Consider the following 21,378-nt stretch of genomic DNA (forward strand, 5'->3'; position numbering starts at 1 on the left):
TGAAACAGGAGGGCCTCGGGAAGGCGCCCACAGAGCTCGCCACCATCTCCCAACTATGCAGCAACTAAAATCTCACGCTTCAAACTGAATGACGCATGCTCTGGTCGCCCAGTCACAATCTTATGGGCAAGAACTGCTGCCTTTATTATGTTTTTTCGAGACATGCCGTCTTTAGACTTTGCGAACCATGTGCTTTTCACGTGGAGTTGCTCGTAGTCATGAGTCGTAACCACGGGAGACCGTCGCGGCTCAACTGTCAACCTGCTTGGCAAACCTACTTGACAGTCGACAGTGCTGATCGACGACGTCCAGCCATGCTCTAATGCGTTGATCACAATCCTGGTCCTGAACAACCTTCGGCTGTTTCCTGTTCGGATGTCGGGCTCGCCATTCCCATAGTGCCAAGTGAAGAAGCGACGGCAGACGACAGAATAAACAGGAGAATGATCAAGAGCCAACGGCCTGCAGGAAGGCAAAGATCGCCAATCCCCCTATCGCCAAGGCTCTTGGCACAGTCCTGAGAAGATTGCTGTTCAACAACAGGGCCTGCATGCTGTTCAAGTTCAAACAAGCAGGATCCGATTTCTCCACCGTTCACCGTCGAGAACTGGGTGGAAACGCGTCGATCGACGGCCAATGGGCGTGCTACCGGAGACCCACGAGCCCGGAACCGATCCGCATCGGGCCATTGAGATGGATTCAGGGTGTCGGAGATGATGGTGAAAACACGAAGTCGACGCCACCAAACAGCGCATACACGCAGACTCGCCAGGGGAGCTCCTATTTCAGTAGAAACAGACAGGGTAAGCACCTGATCGAGCACTCGATCCACCCCACAGGCAAACGTAACCGCCAAGGCGGCAGTCGTAACGCGTCTCTTGGCAAAACCCACAGCAGATGGGAACCAGAGCCAAGTTAGCGCCAAGGGAGATCGAAGCAGATCATCATGGTTGGCCGGTGTTGAGGTTCGGACGACAGAAAGATCACCGCCAGCCCGAGCCCATCCTCGCTTGGAAGCCCTCCCCTTGCCACGACCCCAGTTTTCATATCAAATACTGCAATATATTGTAGGGATGAAACAACGCAGGAGACACCACCAACGTACGCCCGTATGTTTTCAAAAGAGGCTACAGATCATCGTGACACTCCACAATCTTCCGCCCTGTAGGGTCTAGACAGTCCAATGACGACCTCGAGAACTGCAGAATGTCCCCATTAGGCAATCGACCGGTTGTTGCAGGCGACTACCGATATCCCCGACTTGACAGTTGTATCCGAGGCTCTACTGTCATGACGGACGGACTTTGGACTGGAGGACGTAGACGGTCCGTTTGAGGAAGGGTCAATCCATCAATGAGATGCAGATAGAATTGATATAAATTCTACGTGACCTCGAAACATTCATGCATCTTGTTGTCCCTTTCCATCATCATCCAACCAAGTCAAGAGTCTTCTCTCCCTCACTTTCTTTTCCAAAGCCAACCAAACAAGCAGTGCTTGTCCCTCGTTTGTGTACATATTCAACTCACTGCCTTCACACTCACTTCAACCAACAAACAACCGTCAAAATGCAGTACGCCGTGCTCATCGCTTCCCTGGCCATTGGTGCCATCGCCACTCCTCACCCTCAGGTCACCCCCGCCCCCAAGGCTCGGGACATCCAGAGGCGTTTCGACGTCCCCGCCTCTTCCGGCTCCTCCGCCCTCGAGGATGTCCAGACTATCGCCGCTGGCGACTCCTTCGATGGAGGCATGTACGTTTACGACCGTGGTGTCGACTGCACCGGTCAGGATGAGGGTGGCGACTCCGACGCTGTCTTCCAGATCGAGGAGGGCGGTACCCTGAAGAATGTCATCATCGGCCCCAACCAGATCGAGGGTGTCCACTGCCAGGGTGCCTGCACTCTCGAGAACGTCTGGTGGAGCGCGGTTTGCGAGGACGCCTTCACCATCAAGAACCAGGACGCCGGTGACACCACCTACATCAAGGGCGGCGGTGCCTACGGTGCCGAGGACAAGGTCCTCCAGCACAACGGTGGCGGTTCCCTCGAGGTCTCCGACTTCACCGTTGAGGACTTCGGAAAGCTGTACCGCTCTTGCGGAAACTGCGATACCATGTACGAGCGTCACATCACCATCACCGGCTCCACCGCCACCGATGGCAAGACCATCTGCGGTAAGTAACTATCCAGACACTACTCTCCAGTCTCATTGAAATCTGGCTGACATAAAATTTGACAGGTATCAACTCCAACTACGGTGACTCTTGCACGATCACCGACACCACCACCTCTGGTGTCGATGATGTTTGCGTCACCTACACCGGTACCGACGACAACGACGAGGAGCCCGAGAAGAACGACGACAACGGTGATGGTTGCGACGGTACCTACTGTATCTGCTAAGCAGTTTGCACGACTAAGGTGCATTAGAGGGAGATCAGGAAAGATTCTGAGGATCCCGGGAGTTGACTTTTTGACTTGAGCGTGTTGCATCGCTTTCTTTCACTGTACATTTGCTTGACGCATAAATACGTACATAGCATCATGTCTTTAATTGAGCATGATATTTGAACCACTAAGAATGCCACCTTGTGACATGCTCTCTTTTGGTGACGCCGCTTGGACTTATTGGAATTCTGCCCTTCAATCACGCGAGGATGTACAATTCGGCAGGTGTCCGATGAGGCTCTGTATTGCCCACTATCAAATATCGCATATCTACACATGTGCTGCGCAATAGACCGTCCGAGCATCTGAATAAATTGTGACTGCACTTTGGCTGCGAGAAGGATGCGGTGAAGTGTAACTCGGTGAGGGTAGTCATATTCGATCGCTGACCGGGACGGGGACAATAGTTGGATAGAAACGTAGTCTTAGGAGCAATAGAAAGTCGTGAAAGTTTGTCACTGGAATCTACAAATGTACAGTGGTCCTGGCAGAATGACGTAGCGGGAACGGTCAAGGTTGAGAATGAGAACAGGGGATCTCGGTCAGCGCAGTAGTCCACAATTTCCAAGGTACTGTCACATATACGCACACTAAAGTCTCCAGAATACTAGGTCGTTATGGCAATGACCAGTTGATGTCGAAATAAAGTTGACGTCGATCTCATAGATGATCGATGCTAAGATCGGTAACTTCCGCGTTAGCCTATAGTTTAAACACTTGCATACACATTTTGATTCGCTTGGAAGTGGAAATCATGGGGTAAAGAGGCTGTGAGGGAGGCTGCAGGTCCGCTAACACGGAATTCGGCACGAGAAAGTCGTTGTGGTCTCTAACACGGAAGTTCGGCACAGGAAGATCATTGCAATTGCTAACACGGAAGATCGGCACAGGAAAGGCGTTGTGTTCTGCCAACTTGGCCCAGAAAGGTTGCAACCCTCAAAAGCAAGAGCACAATGATACATTGTAGTCCCCTAGAGGGCGCCTCGCACACACTTGTAGTTTCAGTCGAAGTCGTGTCTCGACGAGGGGTGAAATTGAATGAACGATGGTGGAGTCAACTTATTTTGTCTGGTTTGTAGAGTCCAAACGCCATCACACAAGTGGGCCCTGATTGCAACTGTTTCAAATTGACTCTCAATCATTGTCTGAAGGCAAGTCAATACTATTAGAAGCAAGGTGGTCGGATATTCTTCCGTAGATGAGGAAGGAACTGTACGTTTAATCCACAGTAGGCTTTATACCTAAAGCTAGAAGAGAATGATTTTCATGAAACATATATCATAAAGTATATACTTTAAGTAAAACACTACCGACAACCATCATTAGTATTAAGACATAGTTGATATTAACGGAAAAAAAGAACAAATAGTCCCGACGAGATAATACTCAAGGAATTGAAGTCCATACCATCCAGCGTAGAGTGGGAACATGGCTATATCTGAGAGTAGATCGGGGTTGGCTATCGCATGGCCAGAAATAATGTCCGGGAGAAAACAAGAAGATGGTAAATATACATTGTAACAATAAATGCTGCGATGGATACGTAGGCGCTCGTGGTGACGAAACCCCAGGCGCCGGAAGCATCAAGCCGTATCGTATCGAGTTGGGAGTCACCCAAAAGTGGCAACAGAAAGCTCATGGTTGGCGACGATGTAGATCAGTTACTTCTAAAAGCTAGATTGTCTCTTGAATCATGCGGTGCAGAGCTGATATATAAATTAACACTGGAATTAACGTTCATTGCTCTAAGCTGAGCGCTCCGGATTCCGGGCGGGTCCGCATTTGTGGAGTGCCCGGGTATGCATCACGGACGCTCGGCCGCAATGCCGAGCCAGCAACGCGAGACAAGCCTCAGTGAAGCCATGAGCTCGGTTCGGACCCAATGCTCACCAAGACCCAGAAATGACATGTAATGCACCCCGTTGGTGGGTGGCTTATTCCCGAAGTCGTGTCAAGATTCGAGTGCCTTGCGCATTGTCACTTGACTGCCCATTTAGATCCCGGGGGTGAGTCCCGTTACGGGGCTCTCGGCCGGAATGCGGCCTCCAGTGTCTCCTCCAAGAAATTGATACAGGAACTGAATGTTAAACAGCCTGATAATTGTTGTCAATTTGCTAGTTTGGGATTTCTTCTGAAAACAGTATACAGCCACAGAATACCCAGAATTAGTTGGCAGATCACCATGCAGAGCACTCTTCCCGCTTCGTGGTACCGCGAGCCTGGCTTCTACCAGTTGGAGAGGCGGGCCATCTTCAGCAAATCATGGATCTTGATCTCGCACTCTTGCCAGTTCAACGAGCCAGGAAAGTACGCCCGTTATGAGATGGCCGGCTACCCTTTCTTCGTTATCAGAGACCGTGCCGGGAGCATCAACGCGTTCCTCAATGTGTGTCGGCACAGGGCATTTCCAATAGTCCATCAAGATGCTGGAAAGGCTATGGTCTTGTCGTGTAAATACCACGGTATGACAGGAGGATGTCTTGACATTCAAAAACCCAGGCTGACCTGACAGGATGGTCATACAGTATGAATGGAAACTTGGCCAAGGCCCCACGATTTGACCAGGTGGAAGGATTCAAGAAGGAAGACTATAAACTTTATAAAGTTCACACTCACATTGACGACCTTGGGTTTCTCTGGGTCAATCTCGACGCTGCTGAGAAACCAACTTTCAGTTGGGAGGAGCAGTTCGGTGGTGTGGACAAGCAGCCGCGATTGAAGAACTTTGACATGAGCAACTACGAGTATGACCACACTTGGTCGATGGAAGGCAAATTCAATTGGAAGACTCTGATTGAGAATTACAACGAGGTTTGTGACCCGGTTCTGATCCTGTGGCTCTGGACCTGCTAACATGGCTTTGCAGTGCTACCATTGCCCTACCGCACATCCCGGTCTGGCGCCTTTCTTTCAGGGAAACAGACAAATGGTGAACGGATGCCATAAGCACTGGGTTGAGCATCTCGGTGGGAAGGGCGAAGAGCGGTCGAGCTCAGTCAGCCCCACCTACATGTTTCCCAACGCCTCAGTCACATTGACGTAAGTCGCGAGTTTCGCGAGGTTTTCGCGGCTCGTGGCCAAGCTAACAAGTATCCTCAGCCCCATCTTCTTCTACATGATGTCCATCGTCCCAACATCTGCAACCACGAGCCTGATGCGATATGAAGTCTATCGATCCAAGACGGCGACCCCAGAGCAGCTGAAGGAAAAGCTGGACTTCTTCGCGCAGGTTGAGGGCGAGGATAAGTGGCTTGCGAACGGAGCCCAGGGCAACCTAAATAGCGACACGTACACCACGGGGCCGTTCCACCCGGATGTCGAGGAAGGAGTCACCTATGTAGTGGGTCTTGTGAAGAAAATCCTGCGTGACCATGTGGATGAGGAGAAGAAGCGCGGCGCTGAGTGGTGGCCTGCTCGCAGAGCTCTGGTTCAATCGGCTTCTGAGGAGGATGAGGTATTTTGCCGTGGTGTGTGCGGAAACTCTGTTCTGAATGGGGACAGCGCCCCAGAAGGATTATCGTGGTGATTAATAAACTGTCGATTAAACTTTACTGTCGCAAATGCATCATCTTGAAGTTTGTCATGAACAACCTTTCCATTCGCATCGCGTTCCAGCGCAAATGATTTAGTCAGGCGGTCACTTAGTACTGTTGCCTACCAATCGTCTGTGTCGTTAAAGAGCACTACGAAGGTTTTCTTGCGCTATTCATCAAAATATTAATTCATGAACATCTGCAGTACGTGTCTTTCAGGACAGAGTGATGACTCATGCGCTGTTTCGCCCTCTCTTATAACCCCTGGAACGCCTTTTCGCATCCATCAAGCGGCAAAAGTGCCTCACTCGTGCCGCTCTGTCTGCCCCAGGATCTCCTGATACTCATAATACCACTTTCCCTCACAGCTTCGAAAGGCTAATTCTTCTCTGAATGCGCAATTGGCATGTCAAGTGACACCGACTGTGCGCTCTCAAATGTGACCTTGGTCTCTGCTTCGAAAGCTTGCAGTTCTGAGAGCGCATCCTCACCCGCTTGTTTGACAAGGTTGGCAATCTTCTCCGACCTCGGTAGCAAACGCACTTTGAACGGCAGCGGCCTATTTACTTGAGAAACGGTGTACGCATCCGGGTCGAGAGAGACCTCATTTCCCTGTTATAATTTTGTCAGTCAACGACTTGTACAAATCCCCCGTCAAAAATGCTCACCTGATCATCCAGCCCCGGCCGGATATGGAAGGCCCATAATAGAGACACTATAGTATAGTACAGACTCTGCTGCGCCAGTGCTTCACCGCTGCATACGCGCCTCCCCCAACCGAACGTGTTGTGGCCCCTCATGTTCGGATAAGCTGGGCGCTTGAAGTCATCGAGGAATCGTTCTGGCCAGAATTTTTCGGGTTGGGGATACTCCCGCGAGTTTCGTGAGATGGCATAGAGATTGCCAATGATGGCTGTCCCTTTTGGAAAGAGGAATCCGTTGAAGACGTCATCCTCGATCGGCGCGTGGGGAGGACCGCCGAGGGCAAAGGCAGGTCGCCATCTCAGTGTTTCATTGACGATTGCCGCCAGGTAGGAGAGACTTTCTTCATCAGACCAGTCTGGGTAGCGATCGTGCCCAACGACGCTGTCGATTTCCTCCTGGGCCTTGCGCTGTATGTCTGGGTTGAGGCACATGGCCAAGACAAATGTCAACATGGTGCTCGTCGTAGTGTCGACTCCAGCGCCGATGAAGTTGCCCGTCAGGTTCGCGATCTCAACTTTGGTGAGGCCATGCTCTTCCTTCTCTCTTAGTAAGCGCTTGGCGAAGTTGTCCTGCGGTGCGTCGGCTCCCTCGACGGACAAGGCATAGAAGTACTTGTTCGAGGTGCTGGCAAGTTTTCTCAGCTGGTTCGGGAGGGGGTTCAGCCACGAAGGCATCGAAGCAAGGATAGGAATGGCTTCAGTGTACGTCTTGCCGGGGAAACCGAGGTTAGCACTCCCGACAAATGCCTGGGCAACTTTGAGGACATTGTCGGTTTCACTGCCGATCCGCCGGCCCCAGGCAATGACCGATACGATGGAGACGGTAAATCGCAGCGCGCTCTCGACGAACTTTTCAGCGTCACCCAGGCAGTCGTTAATAAAAATCTTGGCCTCATTTTCTTGTACGGTCCGGTATGTCTGGGCGACCTGGGCGTTGGCAGCCGAGTGCTAAGGGTGGAATCAGTATCAAATCTTCTAGTAGCCGCTAAGCACTGAAACTTACTGTGAGCCTGCGGTGTAGTCGCCACTGATCTCCGTAGGCAAGACCAGCTTGGTTGAACTTGTTCAAGCCGAAAACTTTGCCAGTGAGCGTTTTGATTGCTCGGGATGAGTAGATATTTGCTCGCTTGTCGCACAGGTTCGACATGGACCATGCATCATTGCAAATGATAACCGCCGTATGTCCATCCCATACAGTTATGATAGGACTCCCGTATTCGATAGACCACTCTTCAAATTTCTTCCACTGTCTGCTACCTGGGATCTGAAAGATATTGCCGAAGACAGGGAGCGGGAAAGGGCCTGGTGCCATACGCCGTCTGAGCTGCAGGACGCGAATATAGTCAATAAGAACCCAGAGCACTCCATAGGCCAAGACGGCCACAAATGTGGCAACGGGTAATGCGAGCATTAGCATGGTTCGGCGATTGTATCGTGGGCGGGTAGAATTGTGGTTGCGTTAGATGATACTGGGGATGCTTTACTGCAAAGTATACTTGGGATATAGGATGTCGAGGTTGTTTAGAAAGATACAGAGTTAGTATCACCAGATGAGGTTCGTACCAGCATGTGTCAAGAACCAGTCACAGGGAAGTCGGAGTCAGCCTTTTTTCCGAACATCGCATTGGCTCGACAAAGTGGAACGGAGGCGCCAGCCGGAGAGCACCTCAAAATCTTCGGGGAATTTGACGGGAAACAAAGTCAGCAACCCACACCGCCGGCCGAAGATCCGAACCCACATTACTTCAACCAGATTCTTGTGAGACATGAAACATACTGAGGAACTTGTTAAGCAAATCTGCTCAGATCAAAGATGGGGTTTACGACAAGATGCGGTGATAATGCTGCAAACATGGTCTAGTGAAACACTTCAAGTTTCTCAATGTTAAACCCATCATCATTTATGATGATCAGTCAGTATTTCAGTTCGAAACTCAAGACGATCATGCCATGATTCCAGAATAAATTGCCTGGTTTGGGTTACCAGATTACTTTTGCTCGTGCAGATAATCCTTCAGCACTCGAATTGTTGTATTATTCAACATTGCAGTCAAATGAGTCTTGATCGCTATTGGCTTCACTGCTTCCACATGCGTTCGGAAGAGACAAATGTGTCACAACGCCCAGTTCTTGATAATTATGTCTGGTGGCCAGTAGTTTTCATAATTGTAATTATAGACTATTTGGACGTATGCAAGGGCTGCAAGGGCATGAGAAGACACCAGGACAACAATTTGATCAATCAGAAGCTTCAGTCTTCGAACTAGTGCTCATCAAAAAAGTTCATTGAGAAATGAAAGGTCCTGCACACCTTCAAAATCATCCACACAGAGTTCGCTATCCATCATCATCAAATCCAGGTCGGGTACTGGGCCATTTGGGCCATTAGTAGAGAAACCAGACGTCGTGTCATGGCTCGAAAGATGCCAAGGACTTTGAAATATGTCGTTGAGCTGCGTCGCCGAAGACGAGGCGTTGGTTGTAGTAGCTGGAGGACTTGGAGGACCAGTTGCACTTGCTACAGTCGGCCTGGCAGTGGTTTGCGATCGCCGGTATGGTTGCTGTGTTGCTGCATCTTGGCAAGTGGAAACAGTCGTTTTAGATAAAGATGTTTGGCTCGGCACCGTGGACACAGCTGTCGATGATGAGCCCAGGGAAGCTCTGATAGAAGCATGCCTCCTGCTGTTTGAATTACCCCGTCTAGCTCGTTTACTCAGAGCCTCTTGTCGTGCGGAGCGTGCTTTTTCCAGCAGCTTGATAATGGATCGCCACTGCTGGGGTCTCCTGCCATTCAGAAGTGAGGCGGGGTGCTCCCATCGCAGCACGATGGCCTTCTCCACCGCTTCCCATGCTCGGCGGGAGTTCCGACACAGTGGTTTCGTCCGTAGCCACACGAGCACCAGCGAGAATGCATGCCACTGAGTGTAAGAGCTGAAGAGCCAGAGCCATGGGCGTGTCCGCGGATCAGTCCGAAGTTTGTAATTGAGCTCAATGACTTCGACTGCGACGAGAAAAAGTCTTTCGCGGGTTTCTTCCAACATGGCTCCGGCGTCTTGAAGGGGGTTGCATCCGTGCAGTCTGACTTTGTGGAAGAGCATCTTTGTAAGAATGACAGTTACCTGCGGCCCTGCATATTAGTCTTCCACGCTTAAGAAATTTATATAGTCGAGCATAGAACCTACCCAGTGAAAAGGATTTGTCGGAGAACAGTCTCTGAGGAACCTCTCAGAGAAGCTGGACTCGCAAGCCTCAATCCAGTCTGCCCGTTCCTGAGGCGTGAGTTCACCGTAGCCTTTACCCGTGTTGCCGCACATCCTCCTAGAGTCAGCTATGCAGCGGTACATGCTAGTGATTTGACAACTAGCCAGTGTAAATGTCATTTCAGTGATGCCTTTGGGTTCCGGTGGGTATTCTGTCATCGTAGGATTGAGTTGTGCGTCGTCTAGGTTCTGGGGAGGACGGGTATCAAAACTACTCATCTCCAGCCTGCGAAGAGTAAGTCACAAATCCCATAATAAAACAGCCGTTGGACATAGTTACAAGTTGTATTCCCCAGAGTAATCCTCTGCTGACGGCGCATCCATGGTAGCCAGTTGCCACCACAGCCTCCGACGCATCTCCATCTCGAATTTCGTGAGCCCACGAAAGCTGTCTTCTCGGTGCAGTCCAAAGTTCTGGGCCAGCCTGATAGCCAAGCCTGATAGCTTCCATGAAAGTCGCGGCTCGTGGTGTCGAAGAAACACGAGGTATAAAGTCAGGGCCTGTAGGGGTCGGATGTCGCCGGTATGAAGCAGCAAGGCCTTGGCAAACAGTCCTTCCAGTTCCTCGCGCATGCGTGACAAGACTTGCGCTTGGCCGTTACCGAATTTGATGACGCATTCCTCTTCGCTCAAACTGGTTACGGCGCCGTAGTAGACTGCTAAGCGAACGCACTGCTTGCTATCGGGAGAGTCCAATAGATCCGATTCCATAAGGGTATGTTCTAGTAACGGTAGATGCAACAGCTTCGTCAATGGCTCGACTCTTTCTTTGTAGATGGTCCAAAGATGTATTTTATGCTTTGACACCATCTGAATGATCGTTTCTCTCGAGCTGCCTATTATTTCGGGGTGTTGGCTCGTCGAGGCATTTTGGTTCGGATCCTGGTCCTGACGCATATCGTCGCTGTCCGTGTCTGACAGAGAGCCACTTTCCATCTGCAAACTATCAGCAAGATATCAAACAAGGATTCTGATAGATTCATACCCCATTGTTTTCGTCGTCCCAGAACCAGCGTCTCACGTACGTGTCTCGACCATGGTCCCGAACAATCTTACCGGGACTCTCCGCGTGGCTGGATGATATACTTGGAGCTTTGCCATGTGGCCTTTGACCTTGGATCGTACTCTCGACTTCAACTGCGTTCTCCTGATCGCATATTTGGGCGCCAGCTTCAGTTGCTGGCTCCCCCGTTGCGGTGATAGGGCCCAAGGATTGCCTCGGATCGATTTGACGGTCATCATGAGAGGATGAATCATGCCCTGGACGTAGTGTGGCTTCGCCTTCGGTATTCCCAGAGTTCCTCGGGCCCAATGTCTGTACAGCCTTTTCAAGCCGTTGAAGCATTTCGACGAGCTCCGGGGTGCCTCCGATCTCCGCCCGGCTCGAAGCGGTGACCGGGAAGACGCATTCAATCCCAGCCTTGACGCAGCAGATGCATGGCTTTTGCTTGTCGCACTTCACTTTCCTCTTACTGCACATCAGGCACGAACGTCTTTTTCGGCCAGCATTGCTGGTGGTCGCTGGGGCTGTATTGGTGGTAGTGACCTTTGCGGTCGAGGGTCGCTGGCTGGATGTGGCTTGGTTCGCCATCTTGCCTGCCATATCTCAATGGATGGTGCTCTTTCTCGGCAAAGGGAATAGAAAGGCCGGCAAACTGGACGTCAGCCCATAGCTGTTACACTAAAAAGCAAATGCCCGGGATCCGGCCGAGAGGCTGCCACCAGCAGCTTAGGTTGAGCAAGCAAGGGTTGAGGCATCGGCCGATAGAGCCGAGCAAGGTCCTGTGGTCAGAAGCCCATTTCCGCAGCACCAAGAAGCACAACTTGGCCTGAAGGAGAGCATGAAGTGAAATGCCATTCTAATGCGCCATGTCATAATGATGGCAGTGAATCTGAGTCTTTCAGGCACAGTCTTGTCGATAGCAGTTTCTTGACCAAGACAAGATTTTCACCAAAGCTATCTCTCCGATCTTCGCAGATTAGTCGTCATGAAGCTCAAATGCGAAGCAAGCCTGGATTGCTTGACCAGAGACCCATCATCAGGTCTACCGGGAGTGGTTCTAGCTGCTTTCAACAAAAATGGTACTTTCTCTGGAGTATTGCATATGCGGATGGATGCAACTTACAGCTCGTCCCAGGCATCTTCTATTTCTCGGCCAAAGGCAAACTCAAGGAGGAGGAAGGCCAGGAGATCGACCTCGACAGCACTTTCTGGGGTTTCTCGTGCACCAAATTGCTCACAACTATAGCCGTATTACAATGTGTTGAAAACGGCCTGATCGCGCTCGACGACCCAGTCGATGGCGTACTGCCAGAACTCCGAGAGCCGAATATCATCACGCCAGAACTGAGCGGGTCTTTCAAGCTGACGCCCGCCAAGAACAAGATCACGCTGCGCCATCTGGTAGCCCACACCAGTGGCCTGTCCTACGACGCCATGCACCCGATCCTCGTAGCATGGCGTGAGTCCAGAGGAGAGTCCCCTCAGGTAATGAGCGGCAAAATGCCCGAGGCCCACTCCCTACCACTTCTCTTCGAACCAGGAAGCAGCTGGGTCTATGGTGCAGGTTTGGACTGGGCTGGTCTGCTAGTGGAGAGGCTGAATAATACGAGGCTGGCGGCGTACATGCAGAAGAGGCTATTCAAACCTCTCGGCCTGGAAAGTTCAACGTTTCGTCCATACACTCGACCGGACATCATGGCGAATTTGGCGCAGATGTGGCGCCGGTCCGATGAGGGAGAGCTGATCCCAGTTCCCTCGCCGTATCCTCTGTATGCGCGAAATGATAGCGGCGGTATGGGCCTGGTCACATCTACATCGGACTTAATCGCTATTCTACAAGACCTCCTGAAGGATAAGCCGGTGCTTCTCAAAAAGGAGTCAGTGACGGAGATGTTCACCCCCCAATTTGAGCCCGGAACACCTCAGCACAGAGGAGTTGTAGAACAGGAGGTATGCCTCACTCCCACAGCCTACTATCCTGGGCGAAGCTAATAACAGCCAATACACAGTCCCTACACAACCAGCTCACCGGGGATACCACCGGCAATGCTGAAGTGTCCTTTGGCCTGGGTGGCCTGGTCGTCCAGAAGGACGTGCCAAACCTCCCGGCGAAGACACTGACATGGAATGGCATGCCTAACATCGGGTGGTTCGTAAATCTCGACAGAGGCTTGGGGGGCATGTATGTAAGCCAGGTGCTCCCTCCGGGGGATCCCAAGAGCGTGGATCTTCTTGGTGAATTTTGGAGGGAAATCTGGGCGCAGCATGCAGTGGCGTGAGATATACGAGAGCAGACCAGGACAATACAAGTCTGAAAGTTGAAACAGAATATGCTTATACTGAAATAAATTGACCGACTATATTATACCCAGCCCATAAGGCAAAGAAGGCCACGTCTGGGACGGAAAGACGGATGGATCTGTGCCTTCTCAAGATCCCAAACTCGGTCTTTGACCAGAGGATCATCCTTGAGGCGTGCGATGATATTATCTAAGAGTGTTGGCTGGTTGAGATCAGTCAACGCGAACACTATTTTGTTCTTCTCTTGATTTTTCAAAAAGGAAAGAATAGTAAAATTGTTTCGCGCTATTGGAGCGACGATTCGAGATACTCACGCAAACACAAGGAGGACTGAGGTGTGGATAAGCTATTTTGACTTTTCGGTCCCGGGAGTTAAACACGACGTCATGGTGGAAAAAGTCTTGGGTAAACTGATTGGCCCAGAGGTTTTTACACTTCTCACAGAAAGATTTGAGACATGACATTTATTATCTAAGTGGTCTAATCCCTCTTGTCATTGCTCTGCAGAAACTGGGGAATTCGATGCCCCGGAGGCCGAGGGGTGCGACACGATCCACCCGGGGGTCACGGCCAAGCCGGGGCTGGGAGGACCCTGGTGTCAATAAGCTCCCGCTGAGCCGCTCAGCATGAGTTCCGGTGGATAAAAATTATTCGTAAGGCGGCGGCGGGCCGAAACTCAAGGTCCAGGGAGGTCTTGTCATTCCACTCAGGGTCCAGCCTCTGGCGTACGCATACTCAGCCAAGAATAGGAATAGGGGTATTCTTTCATGACATCTGGACTTTCCTCGCACGTATAGACTACTTGATGATAGAACTTGAGGGCTAGTGCGTGCGTACCCTGGTTATGGTTACCAGACTAACGCCCAGGGATGGATATGGAGCTTTGCTTAGATATCCATCCCGTTCACAAATTCCCCGTATCTTGGAGGCTGAGCATTCTGGCAGTGCTCTGCGACCTGCGCTCTTCACTCTCTTCATTGCATACGACCTCCCTGCACCGCCTGCTTTGTTTGCTGACCAAACAGCCACCCCATGATTCGTGACCCATTCCACATCCCCGCTTGTTGACATCACCTGGGTTTCGAGCGTAGTTGGCGGAACTCTGATTCCTTGCTTGAGACCATCTCCTTACACACCAGCCAGTCATTGCTGCAATTGGCAACGTAGACAGCATTCACTCTGACTGGCCTGGCCGGATCTGAAGCAGGGGCTATCGTATACGGAGGAATCGCGGCTGTGTCCCGAGCCTCTCGAATTGCTCTATTCAGCACTTCGCAGGTGACGGAGTCTCAGGACAAAGGCGCAATCTTCATCCCCGTCCTGTGATCAAGCCATGGCAGACAGCGACACCATCGTCTCCGCATGGAACTCAGCCCATGACAATCAGCAGCAGCAGCAGCAGCAGCAACAACAACCGCAACAGCCACCGCAAGGAACGCAGTCCGGGTACCCCGACGAGTCTGCGCAGCATGTCGCCGTCGCAAAGTTGGCTGCGACAAGAAGCAGCCATGCCAGCACTGCAGCAAGTCGGGCACCGAGTGCGTCTACCCTCCAGAGCACCAGACCTCAGATGAGCGGCAGATGCTCCGGGACACAGGGCTCCTCGAGCGTCTCCACCGCCTTGAGCCCATGCTCAAGACTCTGGCCAGCTGCATGGAACGGGGCGCACTGCTGCCCTCCGTAACAAGTTCCTCCTCCGACCTGCAGGAGAACCTTCCGCCGGCCCACCGGGAGATCGCCTGTGAGAACACACTCCCAAATATCCGCGCATCACCGACTCCACCAACTCCCCCTCGCTCCGTCGGCTCTGGCAGCACGGCCAACCGGCCGGACTATCGCCTCGCCGGCTCTGAACACCCTGTCACAATGCAGACTCCGAGCCCCCTGGGACAACAATCTCCGTTGCAGGATGCGGACTTGGCAGGCGCCGCGCAATCTAACACCCCCGGCAATCCTGTAGCTGGTGTTGTTGGCTCCCAGGGAGTGAGCCCCAAAGAAATGTCAGGCTTGGTGGAGTCGCCGTATGGGACTTCGACGGGGAAGCTGGTGAGAGATGATGGCCGGCAGAGGTATGTGAGCGGTACCTTTTGGGAGGCTCTGCACACTGAGGTGATTGTTTATGTCCCGCCCATCTCCTGGTCGCTGCTGATCTCTCTCATACTGTCTAGCACGACGTGGACGATGCCATAGTGACCGACTACGACGATGAGTCTGAATGTGACGAGGATCCACCGCCGCCCACGCCTGAATCCTCCAGCTTACAGTACGCTCTGATATTCAGTAGCTGCGTCCAGCAGACCGCACCGGGTTCTCCCCATCCGCCCCAACCACACAGACTCAAAGCGTGGGAGCTGTTCAAAGCGAATGTGCACCCGGTAGCAACCATCTTGCACATCCCCTCGGTCGAGCCGATGGTTCTCCAAGCCTTTGAGAACCCGCTCCGCCTCCCATCACCCATCGAAGCTCTCCTATTCGTGGTGTACTTCGGCGCCGTCAACAGTCTCTCGTCGGACGACTGCGAGCTGCACTTCGGGGCGCAGCAGTCCTCCCTGCTGGCCAAGTTCCGGCGGGGCGCGGATGGCGCCCTCGCGCGCTCGAGGCTGATGGAGACGGACGACATGCTCACGCTGCAGACCTTTGTCGTGTACCTGGTCGTGCTGCGCTCGCGTGACCCAACATACTCCTGGAACACGACCGGCCTGGCGATCCGGCTCGCGCAGTCGCTCGGGATGCACCGCGACGGAGACGCGCTCAACCTCAGCCCCTTTGACGCCGAGATGCGCCGCCGGCTGTGGTGGGGCATCTGCATCCTCGACACACCTGCTTCCGAGGACCACTCGTGCTCTCCTGGCCTGTGAGTTTGTACACTTCCGTTGTTCAGTGAGCCAGGCTAACCAGCTTACCGGTACCTACAGTATGGAGCTCAGTAGCTCTGACTCGAGGCCGCCGCTTAACGTGAACGACGCGGACCTGCGCCCGGATATGACCGAGTACCCCAGCGAGTCCCGGGGCATGACAGACATGTCCTTCACGGCTGTTCGGTGCTGGGCTTCCAGCATCTGGCGGGCCATGATCGACACGCGCAGGGTCGACCCGGACACCGGGAGGAGCTTCGGGGCCATGACTGTAGCGGAGAAGCAGGTATGGGTCAACGATCAGCGCGACAAGATCGTTGGGCGGTTCTCCGGGGACAAGACCTCCCGAGAGGCGCTTCAATGTGTGAGCTCTACTCTAACATCTATCTGTGGCAGTATTTTTCTAACAATTTTGTTTCATAGTTGGTGAGTGCCTTCATCGGCACCATAATCTCCAACCTCCGTCTCATGGCCCTCAAACCTCTTGGACAAGAAACCTCACTCGACGAGGACCAAAGAAGTCGCGTTTTTCAGGGCGCAATAGAATGCATGACGCACTCGTACCGGCTGCGCACCGACCCCCTGGTAGCACACTGGTCGTGGCTGACAAAATGCTACCACGAGTGGCACGCATTTGCCATCCTGCTGTCGGAACTGTCGAGCCGGCCCCTGGTCCGGGGCGCCGACAAGGCGTGGCGGGTTGTGGAGCAGAGCGCGGTGCTCCGCTGGGACTCGGCCACGCGGCATCGGAGGGTGCACCAGTGGCGCTCGGTCATGAGGAGCATCGACAAGGCCAGGAGGCGCAGGAAAAAGGAGCTCGGGCGCCGTAGACCTGCCCACACGGCCTTATCCTCGTCCGCCCCGCCGTCCCGCAGGGGGCCGGCTGTTCAGGAAGGGCTGGGGCCGCTGATGGGTGCTTCACAGGGAAGTCAGGGTGGCCTTGGTGTACCACACGGTGGTTTGGATCACGATACTCAAATGTCGATGTACCATGTGGATGAGATGATGGGGACTCTACTGGAGGACGAGATGTGCAACTTCGCTGGTGATGACGGTCAAGTGTACTTTGTCTAAATACACCGATCTAGTACATATTTCGAGATATTACAGCAACTTTCCTTTCAATGCTTCCTCCATGTCCTCCTTCACCATCTCAGAGATACCCAGCCGCTCGTTATCACCATCGTAACTACTCGCGATTCCCCTCCCAAAGGTGGCCCTCGTCGCAAATGCAGCGAATGCCTTTGGGCTGAATCGACCCGAGGCCCATTCACTCTCCGCCTGTTTCACCAGGGCCGCAGTATCGACAGCAACAGGTGACCATTGATGTCCCCACACGCAGTCGTGTTTCTGGATCCTTCGGAGCAACTCGTTCGGGGATATTGAGATATCGCGAATGCGTACAGCCCTGTTACTTGTTGCTTCAAACTGTTGTAGAACTGCCACCACGGCTCGCGCTACGGTGGATATTCTCGTGGTGGAAAAAGGTGTGTCTCCACCGTCGTAGATATTGACCGTTCGAGCCGTGAAATCCCCGAACACGTTCATCTCCAAGCCATCCTCCAATAACAGACCGTTATAGATGTACGTGTACGTGAGACTGGTGCGATCAGCCAGTTTCTCGAGATACTGCTCCGTCTGGACCTTGGTGCGGTATGTAGGAAATCCTCGGATCTTGGCATTCTGCAGGTCGGCCCCAAACTCTGACGGGATGAAGCGCTTCACCCCGGCGGCGACTGCAGCATCTATGAGTTTGAACTGACAATCCAGGCCGGTTCTCTTCCCAAGAGTAGAGACGACCGCATCGATCCCGCGGAGTGCGGCCTGGAGTGACTCGGGCGATTCGTAGTCAACCGTCGTGAATCGAATGCCGGGGGGATAGTCGATTAGCTTGCGTCCGCGGCGTACCAGTATTGTGACGTCGAAAGCTTCTTCGTCAAGAAGGGCATCGAGCACCTTGCGGCCAAGGTGTCCTCCGGCCTACAAGCGTGGTCAGTCATCGTAGATTAAGCCACGTGGGATGCAACGTGTATGTACCCCGGCTATGGCGACAGTGTGTATGACAACACTGTTTTTGCGCATTGTTGATGAAACTTGATTCAAGGTTGTATCAGCGCTGTGGATGTCGAGTCTGACCGACGAAAAGGGAAAAGATATCGATGATCATTTTATATAACAGCACTAATATCACGGAAGACTATACTTATCAGGAGATTATCCACGCTCGCATCAGCCCTCGGGCCCTCGCCCGGATCTCCGACCCTTTCGATCGTCCTCGCCTTGGCTGGTGACAGATGTTCGGCATTCCGATACGCGAGAATCCCAAGCTCCCCGGGGGTGACCAACCCACTACCATCTCTCTCAAACAGGTAATCCACACAGTGAAGAGCTGTTTCACGCGCGTGTTTCTCACGACAAATGCCACCCAAGCCTGTTGGTTCCGAGGCTTCGGTTTGCGCCGGTCACCATGCTTGGGCGTCTATCAGCGGTCCGACGAACCCTCCAGCTCCCGGACGCAGCCGCGGGGCTCGATTGCTGCCTTGTCGGCCGGGTTCCGCCGCTGAGATAAATGCAGATGTCGGCTATACTGCTCGGGTGAGCTCGCATAGTCCGCGGAAGCTCTGAATTTGTCAGACCAATAATCGAGTTTCCAAGGCCCGGGGCGATGTCTCTCACTTGTCACACAGCGTGGAGGTGCGTCGAGACTCGTGAAGTCAGTTCAAGCGACTGACAGGAGTTTGAGGCTCGTCACAACTTTGATATCTAAGATCTCGGGGAAGTAGGTCGACGGGAAAGAAGTGCTCCTCGAGCGTGATCAATAAAAACACCGGCGCAGGAATCTCGGGGGTAATGACTCCCAGAACTTCGTCAGCATCAGGTAATCTCAATACATGAATACTAGCCATTCTAATACATGAAAGCTACCCTAATCCCTTGGCTTCTCAATGAGTTTACTCTTGTCAATGTGGAACATGGCAATGAGGGCGTCCCTCGCCTTGTCCATGTTCAGATCCTTCTGCCTCTGCTTAATGTCAGACTGGCTCTGCAGGAGCTTATCCCGAATGTCAGGCCATTCCAAGGCGTCGCCCGTATCTTCAACACGGACCGGGCAGATCTTCCCATTCTTCTTCCTCCAGACCCCGTCAACAATGACGCCCTCCACATCTCGCACGTCGCTGTGCCGCACAACTGCAACCAGTGGATCTGACTCAGAGACACAGCTCATCCCCAGGCTGCCTGCCGCATCGAATATTACCAGATCTGCTAGCTTGCCCTCTTTGATGGATCCAATCTGGTCACTGAGAAGCACCGCCCGTGCCCCGTTGATGGTGGCCGCATTGAATGCCTCCAGAGTGCTGCCCCTCGGTTGGAGATGCATCCGACGAGGAGCCCCATCGCCGCCATCCGTCTCCGCAACCGCGTCGCGCTGGCGGGCCATGTGCGATGCAGACCTGGCAAGAGAGAGGATGGAGCTCGTGCTGCTCGTGTGGCAGTCGACACCGAACGTAGTGTTGACCCCGTGGGTGAAAGCAACTGGCCAGCCGAAACCCATCTGGGCCTCGGTGTCCGGGGTGCTGGAGACCGGGACTTTGGTCTCGACCAACTTAGCTACCTCTCCCTTGTCCAGTCCAGTCGCGTGAGAGAGGAGTATATCGCTGGGTGATTTGATGAGGTCATATGACTGAAGGGTATGAATGAGTGGCATGGATCCTTGGCGGATATCAAAAATCAGTCCCAGGACACCACGTTCCCAGCAAGCTTAACTTACCTAGAGCCGGATTTTTCGCGTAGTGAGACGTGAAAAGCTTGACCCCTGCGTTACGCAATCCAGAGAAGATGCCTATGATAGCCTCCTTGGGCATGAACCAGTAGTCGAACCCGAAACCGATCTGAACCCTGCCGTTACCGTATGGCTGGGACTTGGCGAGCTTGAAGATATGTGCCATGGTAGACTCCGGCATGATATCGCGCGAAAGCTCACAGGTCTTCGAATCCCATTTTGTAAAGTACGGAGGGTGGGAGTAAGCAAATATAGAGCGGATGCCTGAAGCTATGGTTGCAGATAGAGCTTGGGTCGCTGTATGTGGCACCGTTGTATGAGCACGTTGTTCACAGGATGTGTCACCGACGGGGAAAGGCGGCTTACCATGTTCATTCGTCTGGTTTCCATGGGCATGATCCAGAACAAAAGTTGTTCCAGAGTTAATTGCTTCCAAAGCTCCTCCAAGCTGGCCCCAGTACATGTCCCGAGGCTTGTACACATGGCTCTGCCAGAAGCCTAGAAAAGAAGACAAGCCGCGTTAGCACGCTAGACAAAGATGAAGCCTACGGACAGGATATCTGACCTGTTACCAAGTAGTCAAAGACGGACTGCTCGGCATGACATCCCTTGAGCTGTGTCTGCCACAAGTGATGATGCGTGTCGACGAAACCGGGGCTGATGATCTTGCCGCTGCAGTTGACAAGCTCAGCGCCAGCGGGTGCGACAAGGCCCTGGCCAATCTTGGCAATACGGTTGGCCTGGATGAGGATGTCAGTCTGTCGTAGCGGGTTCACGTGATCCCTGTCGTCGTGGAGAAGCAGAGTGCCCCCTTTGAGCAGGATTGCTGGTGCTGCCGCCATTTTGTGCGGGGCGCTGGGAAAATTGATTCGTTAGGTTGTGGCCGCAACACGTTTTGAGACCTCATGTCCACTTCGATTTTATTCAGGCGTTGCGGCGTCAATGAAAGATGGATGGGTGGGTTTCTCAGTCCGAATGTGACCCTCTCCTTGGATTCGGGCTTCTCGGCCGAGGACTCCGTGCTCAGAGCGTGGCATGCTATCAATCCGATGCCAATCTCCTCGGATCCACTTTGGTTGACCCTTTGTGGCAAGGCAAGCATCTCTGTCTGCAGGTCTCAATCAGTATCTTGCTGATCTTGTGGTCTATGAGGATCCAGTCTCGTGGTCCTGCAATTTATAAAGATTTGGATTGATCTTGAGAGGTTTATTGTCAGCCTTGTGTTTTGCGTGATGCTGAATATGAGCTCAGCCGGGTGTGGTTTCTGGACGTTTCTGTTGTGATGGCACGATAACTGTTTGCCGCCTGCTTTCTGTGATTGATTATTATTGTTCTAACATCGAGTTGGCTGAGGCGGCCTTGTATAAGTGATCAAGTGGCACCAACAGGACTCAGTGCTCTGATATTAATAAAATTTTGTTTCTTTAGAAGTCACCGCCGTAAAAATGATCCTCCCTGGTGCAGAGCAACTGACACGAGGAAATAACCAATC

General features: G+C 52.7%; 9 protein-coding genes across 9 annotated transcripts; 5 read left to right on the top strand and 4 right to left on the bottom strand.

The window, feature by feature from the left end:
* Positions 1 to 550: 550 nt before the first annotated feature.
* J7T55_007709 (uncharacterized protein) lies at positions 551 to 919 on the top strand (the record flags this gene model as incomplete). The annotated part of the gene is made up of 1 exon (XM_053134605.1): positions 551 to 919. The coding sequence occupies one exon, from the start codon at positions 551 to 553 to the stop codon at positions 917 to 919; it is 369 nt and encodes a 122-aa protein (XP_052987683.1).
* Positions 920 to 1,568: 649 nt separating this feature from the next.
* J7T55_007710 (uncharacterized protein) lies at positions 1,569 to 2,404 on the top strand (the record flags this gene model as incomplete). Its single annotated transcript, XM_053134606.1, has 2 exons — positions 1,569 to 2,175; positions 2,241 to 2,404. 2 exons carry the CDS (start codon positions 1,569 to 1,571, stop codon positions 2,402 to 2,404), a joined length of 771 nt encoding a protein of 256 aa, XP_052987684.1.
* A 2,227-nt stretch (positions 2,405 to 4,631) lies between these two features.
* J7T55_007711 (uncharacterized protein) lies at positions 4,632 to 5,975 on the top strand (the record flags this gene model as incomplete). The annotated part of the gene is made up of 4 exons (XM_053134607.1): positions 4,632 to 4,835; positions 4,949 to 5,260; positions 5,316 to 5,488; positions 5,549 to 5,975. 4 exons carry the CDS (start codon positions 4,632 to 4,634, stop codon positions 5,973 to 5,975), a joined length of 1,116 nt encoding a protein of 371 aa, XP_052987685.1.
* A 385-nt stretch (positions 5,976 to 6,360) lies between these two features.
* On the bottom strand, positions 6,361 to 8,103 carry J7T55_007712 (uncharacterized protein; the record flags this gene model as incomplete). The annotated part of the gene is made up of 3 exons (XM_053134608.1): positions 6,361 to 6,594; positions 6,651 to 7,634; positions 7,690 to 8,103. The coding sequence occupies 3 exons, from the start codon at positions 8,101 to 8,103 to the stop codon at positions 6,361 to 6,363; spliced, it is 1,632 nt and encodes a 543-aa protein (XP_052987686.1).
* Positions 8,104 to 9,095: 992 nt separating this feature from the next.
* J7T55_007713 (uncharacterized protein) lies at positions 9,096 to 11,537 on the bottom strand (the record flags this gene model as incomplete). The annotated part of the gene is made up of 5 exons (XM_053134609.1): positions 9,096 to 9,247; positions 9,400 to 9,784; positions 9,869 to 10,172; positions 10,227 to 10,882; positions 10,932 to 11,537. The coding sequence occupies 5 exons, from the start codon at positions 11,535 to 11,537 to the stop codon at positions 9,096 to 9,098; spliced, it is 2,103 nt and encodes a 700-aa protein (XP_052987687.1).
* A 488-nt stretch (positions 11,538 to 12,025) lies between these two features.
* On the top strand, positions 12,026 to 13,228 carry J7T55_007714 (uncharacterized protein; the record flags this gene model as incomplete). Its single annotated transcript, XM_053134610.1, has 3 exons — positions 12,026 to 12,028; positions 12,075 to 12,899; positions 12,959 to 13,228. The coding sequence occupies 3 exons, from the start codon at positions 12,026 to 12,028 to the stop codon at positions 13,226 to 13,228; spliced, it is 1,098 nt and encodes a 365-aa protein (XP_052987688.1).
* Positions 13,229 to 14,583: 1,355 nt separating this feature from the next.
* Positions 14,584 to 17,179, top strand: J7T55_007715 (uncharacterized protein; the record flags this gene model as incomplete). Its single annotated transcript, XM_053134611.1, has 6 exons — positions 14,584 to 14,788; positions 14,848 to 15,359; positions 15,419 to 15,513; positions 15,586 to 16,104; positions 16,166 to 16,469; positions 16,529 to 17,179. The coding sequence occupies 6 exons, from the start codon at positions 14,584 to 14,586 to the stop codon at positions 17,177 to 17,179; spliced, it is 2,286 nt and encodes a 761-aa protein (XP_052987689.1).
* A 30-nt stretch (positions 17,180 to 17,209) lies between these two features.
* J7T55_007716 (uncharacterized protein) lies at positions 17,210 to 18,187 on the bottom strand (the record flags this gene model as incomplete). Its single annotated transcript, XM_053134612.1, has 2 exons — positions 17,210 to 18,085; positions 18,143 to 18,187. 2 exons carry the CDS (start codon positions 18,185 to 18,187, stop codon positions 17,210 to 17,212), a joined length of 921 nt encoding a protein of 306 aa, XP_052987690.1.
* An 844-nt stretch (positions 18,188 to 19,031) lies between these two features.
* J7T55_007717 (uncharacterized protein) lies at positions 19,032 to 20,728 on the bottom strand (the record flags this gene model as incomplete). Its single annotated transcript, XM_053134614.1, has 4 exons — positions 19,032 to 19,816; positions 19,875 to 20,183; positions 20,253 to 20,384; positions 20,452 to 20,728. 4 exons carry the CDS (start codon positions 20,726 to 20,728, stop codon positions 19,032 to 19,034), a joined length of 1,503 nt encoding a protein of 500 aa, XP_052987691.1.
* Positions 20,729 to 21,378: the final 650 nt, after the last annotated feature.

This window comes from Diaporthe amygdali (assembly GCF_026229845.1).
Source record: "Diaporthe amygdali strain CAA958 chromosome Unknown NODE_46_length_305281_cov_63_574154, whole genome shotgun sequence".
NCBI classification, from domain to species: domain Eukaryota; kingdom Fungi; phylum Ascomycota; class Sordariomycetes; order Diaporthales; family Diaporthaceae; genus Diaporthe; species Diaporthe amygdali.